This window comes from Vitis riparia, chromosome 1 (assembly GCF_004353265.1).
Source record: "Vitis riparia cultivar Riparia Gloire de Montpellier isolate 1030 chromosome 1, EGFV_Vit.rip_1.0, whole genome shotgun sequence".
Taxonomy (NCBI): Eukaryota; Viridiplantae; Streptophyta; class Magnoliopsida; order Vitales; family Vitaceae; genus Vitis; species Vitis riparia.
Window position 1 is genome coordinate 20,271,874 of NC_048431.1, and position 4,879 is coordinate 20,276,752.

Sequence of the window (4,879 nt, forward strand, 5' to 3'; positions counted from 1 at the left end):
TATAAAGAAATTCAAGATGATCATTGTCAAGATCATGTTGATTTTATCATTTGTGATAACTACGTGTTTAGAGAGGATAAGCTACATACTCCTTATACCTATATTTAAGATTTCTTGACTTGGGAGTTGCTTATATAGTAGGGGTTTAACTAGTCCCTTGAGTAAGGGCAAAACTATTGCTTTGTAGAGGAAGGGTTTTATTGACCTTCTTTAAAAAGAGATATTACTAAAATTGTGTTATAGTATTGAACTTGTTAGCTAGCTAAGGCAAACAAAAGAAACACTTTACTTGCTTACACTTTAACTATACCACACACACCTCTTAGACATACCTTAGTATGGATTTTGTTCTTGAGATGCCACAAATAGCTCAAGGATTTGATTATATTTTTGTTGTGGTAGATAGGTTTTCTAAAAGAAACACATTTCATCCCTTGTCGCAAAACAATCAATGTCTCACATGTAGCCAAATTATTTTGTAAGGAAATAAAGTTATCCACTTCCATAGTGTTTGATAGAGATGTCAAATTTATTAGTTATTTTTTAAAGATAGTTTGGAGAACTTTTGGCCCTAATATGAAATTCCCCTTAGCATTTCATCATCAAATTGATGGTGAAACTAAGGCTATTAACAATATTCTAGGATGTTTGCTTAAGAGTTATATTCGAAAGCAACAAGGTTATTGAGATTTGATACTGCCAATAGTAGGGTTTACCTAATAATTTTGTTAACTATTATAGAGGATGTAACAATTTTGTTAACTATTCTACAAGAAAATTATCAATTGAGATTGTTTATGTTTATTATCCTTGTCAACTTATTGACATTAAACAGAATCTAGAATATTTGCTTGGGAGTTTAGTTGGAGAAAAACAAGATAATTGGGATCTGATACTGCTAATAGTAATGTTTACCTATAACAATTGTGTTGATTGTTCAATAGGATGTAACAACTTTGTTAACTATTCTACAAGAAAATTACCATTTGAGATTGTTTATGGGTAGTTGCTCGTCAACCTATTGATATTAATCATAATCTAGGATACTTGCTTAAGAGTTTTGTTGAGAGAAATAAGGTAATTGTGATTTGATAATGCCAATAGTAGGGCTTACCTATAACAATTTTATTAATCGTTAAATAGGATGTAACAATTTTGCTAATTGTTCTACAAGAAAAATAACTTTTGAGATTGGTTATTTTGCTTGTCCAACTATTGATCTCATCCCTTTCTCTTCTGAATCTAGACCTTCTGAATTTTCTAAATCCTTTGCTCAACACATTCATGATCTTCAAGCTAATATATGATGTAAATTGCATTAAATAATGAAAATTATAAAATTGTTATTGATGTTCACCTTAAAAATTAAGAATTTAATGAAGAAGAGCATGCCATGGTCCGTGTTTGCCTTAAAAGATATGCTAAACATCCCTTCAAGGAGTTATTTGCTTGAGGTAATGGGTTGTTTCCCACCATGTCCAATATATATTTACTTGACTCACTAAATGATATGAATATTAGTCCAATTTTCAATGTGAAGTATGTTTCCTGGAGCACTTTTGCGCCTTCTCTCTCTCTCTCTCTCTCTCTCTCTCTCTCTCCTTTCTAATTAAAAAATAAATAAATTTTTAGGAACCCTTAATTTCCCATTTTATAACAAGTAGGGAAGGGAGGAAATAGTTCTTTCCATTTTGTACTTATTCTGAAATGGGAAACTTTGGATTCCTTACAAAAATATTTTTTTTTAGATAAAGTCATGGTTGCATGATTTTCCCCTAAAAAGAAATGATGCTTAGCCTTAGAATATTTGCAATCATAACTAGACTGGAGCCACCATCCACCTTGCTGTTGTACTGTTCTACATCCTTCTACACTTTGGGACCTGACATGTGAACTGAACCCTGATTTACTTGTTGCTCCAACATTCCCCCATTTCCTCTTTCAGCAAGAAACTTTACGACCCATCTGATGGGATGAGTTTTATAATCCAACTACCTTCCCATTAGAGTTTGTTTGGGAATGATTTTAGAAACATATCATGACAATCATTGAGGAGCAGCCTCCATCAAAGGTTACCACTATAACCCCAACTGAATCAACCACCAATATCAACTCTACTCAAATTGGGGCCGCAACTTGGATCAGCCCAGAGCCCAAAAAACAGTTCCACTAGTTTGGATAGATTTTCAATTGGACCCGGTCCAATGCTTGGCTCAGGTTTAAAAAGCCAACCCTAAAGGCCCCAATTCATGCTTCAATCCAACCCAGCAAAAGCAAATAAATCTTTAAGTGGGGGCCCTGAAGAAATGAATGCGTGGCATGATCCAGAAGCATCTGGGTGTCTTCTAGGCGGTAGGCAACCCATATGCTTATTGGCTAAGGAAATAAACAAAACCGTGTGCACAGTCTACAAATTTATATCTATAAAACTGAACTTCTTCAAACCCACCTCCCAAATCGAGCCCTTGTTCTTATCTTGATTCCCAGAAAGTCTACTATCTTTGTTGTTTTAATTTTAGCTACCATGACTGGCACATCAGAAGACCCACAGCACAATCAACAGTCTCCTCCATCTCCCAGGGCCAAAGAGTCAGATTCTCATCATCAATCACCATCATCCTCATCTTCTTTGCATCAATCTTCTGATGAGGACGCCAAGAAATGGGGAACCCATGTGATGGGGGCACCAGCAGTGCCCACTGTGCACCCAGACAACCAGAAGGCAGCCCTGTGGAGGGCTGATGAGCACCAGCATACCTACCACCAGCCTTATGTTCAGTACTCCCCTGTTGAGAAGCCCAGCAACAACCCTTTTGAGCCTGTCATTCACACCTTCAATTCATGGAGCAGAAAGGCTGAAACCATTGGCAGAAACATCTGGCACAACTGTAAGTTAATTTCATGTTCAGAAACTTCATTAATTTCAATCACTGTTAGGGGATTTTGTCCAAGTTGAGAACATGTATCCTAATAATTTGCAGTGAAGATGGGGCACTCGGTGTCGGAAACTGCATGGGGGAAGGTAAATTTGACGGCAAAGGCGATCACAGAAGGTGGGTTTGAGTCTCTCTACAAGCAGACTTTTGCAACAGATCCAAATGAGAAGCTGAAGAAGACTTTTGCCTGTTATCTGTCTACCTCTACCGGCCCTGTTGCCGGTACCCTCTATCTGTCAACTGCTTGTGTGGCTTTCTGCAGTGACCGTCCCTTATCCTTCACCGCTCCATCTGGGCAGGAGGCTTGGAGCTACTACAAGGTAAAACATGAATGCTTACTAGCTAGTTCTGTTTGACTGCTCAGAAAATAAGCAAGAAATGATTGGAAAATTAGGCTTCTTAATCAGAACTTGAAATCTGATCATTACAACATGATATGTGCTTCTTGAACAGGTTGTGATACCTTTGGGGAACATAGGCACCGTCAACCCAGTGGTTATGCGAGAAAATTCATCTGAAAAATACATCCAGATTCTGACCATTGATGGGCATGACTTCTGGTTCATGGGGTTCGTTAATTTTGAGAAGGCGGTGCATCATCTCTTAAGCAGCACCTCAGAGTTCAGAGCACATGAAAATGCAGTAAGACCAGTAGCTGGCGCATCATCCCAGTAGAAGTTACCGGAACTATCTTCTGATCTTATGTGTTTGTTCGATTCCTAGCTACCATGCAGTTCTGCTTTCTTTTCTTTATGCATTTGTTGGATTGTTTGTTTGTTTGAGTATATATATATATATATATACATGATCATGCCTCTTGTGAATTTTGGATGTTCGAAGCTTTGGGCCAGAGTTTATTTCAGTGGAGCTAGTAAAATGTCTTTTATCACTTTCAATCTGAGAAGTTGAGAAGTTATTCCATTGATGTAACAGTTTTGAGATTAGGTTGGATGTGGATAAAGAGGAGTGTGAATGTTAATTTTGATTATACCAAGCAGATATGGGTGATGTTAAATACAAGTTTCCTCCTTGGACCTACTTATTAAAAGGGGAAAAAAAAAAAAAACAATTGGTGGGTGATATTTTTCTCTAGACCCGTCTTATTAAAAAAGAAACCGAAAGGGGTTTGGAACCGTCATATTAAAAAGCAAATCAAAATGAGTACAAACAAAGAAAAGATTGGTATATTTAATATTTTTATTATTAATAAATTAAAAAGTATTAATTTTCTTGTAATAAAGTAATTTTTTTTAATGCAAAAAACAAATTATCAACAAACATGTTATATTTTATAAAAAAAAAAAAAAGTTTTTGATATTATATAACTATGATTTTTTTTTTTTTTTTAACTATGTAGATATGTTTTAAAATTATAAAAGATTATTTTACTTAAAACAGATAATATTCACATTATTAAAAATGAATAGTTAGAAATGGTATAATAATTGATATTATGTTTGTTTGTTTGGTTTGTTTGGTGTCATGAGAAATGTCTGTTTATTTGGTTTAATAATCTTGTAAGACACAATAAAGACATTATATTTATAGTAGGGGAGGTTAATTATGATATTTACATTGGATAGGGGAAAGAGTTTATAATGTTATATATATATATATATATAAGTTTTTAGATGCGTTTTAAAATTGTGAAAGTTCGTTTAAGTCTAAAGTAGATAATATTTACACGATTAGGTATAGATCGTTACATATGTTGTTTCCTTTTACAAAGAATTTCTTTATTAAGCTATCTTAGATGCCATTTTCTTGTTTATTAAAGGCAAAGGGAAGGAGAAAAATAAAAGGAAAAATAATTCAAGTCTAAAAACTTCCTAATTAAAATGTTCAAAGTCTTAAGTACAGGGTTTTAGCTATTTCTAGCTTTAAGTATAATTTTAAATTGTTGATTTGGGCTAAAGTCGCAATTGATGACTTGCCTTGTTAAG

General features: G+C 34.6%; 1 protein-coding gene across 1 annotated transcript; it reads left to right on the forward strand.

The window, feature by feature from the left end:
• The first annotated feature begins 2,435 nt into the window (after positions 1 to 2,435).
• On the forward strand, positions 2,436 to 3,930 carry LOC117921265 (GEM-like protein 5). The gene is made up of 3 exons (XM_034839146.1): positions 2,436 to 2,888; positions 2,982 to 3,256; positions 3,390 to 3,930. Exons 1-3 carry the CDS (start codon positions 2,525 to 2,527, stop codon positions 3,609 to 3,611), a joined length of 861 nt encoding a protein of 286 aa, XP_034695037.1. The 5' UTR covers positions 2,436 to 2,524; the 3' UTR covers positions 3,612 to 3,930.
• Positions 3,931 to 4,879: the final 949 nt, after the last annotated feature.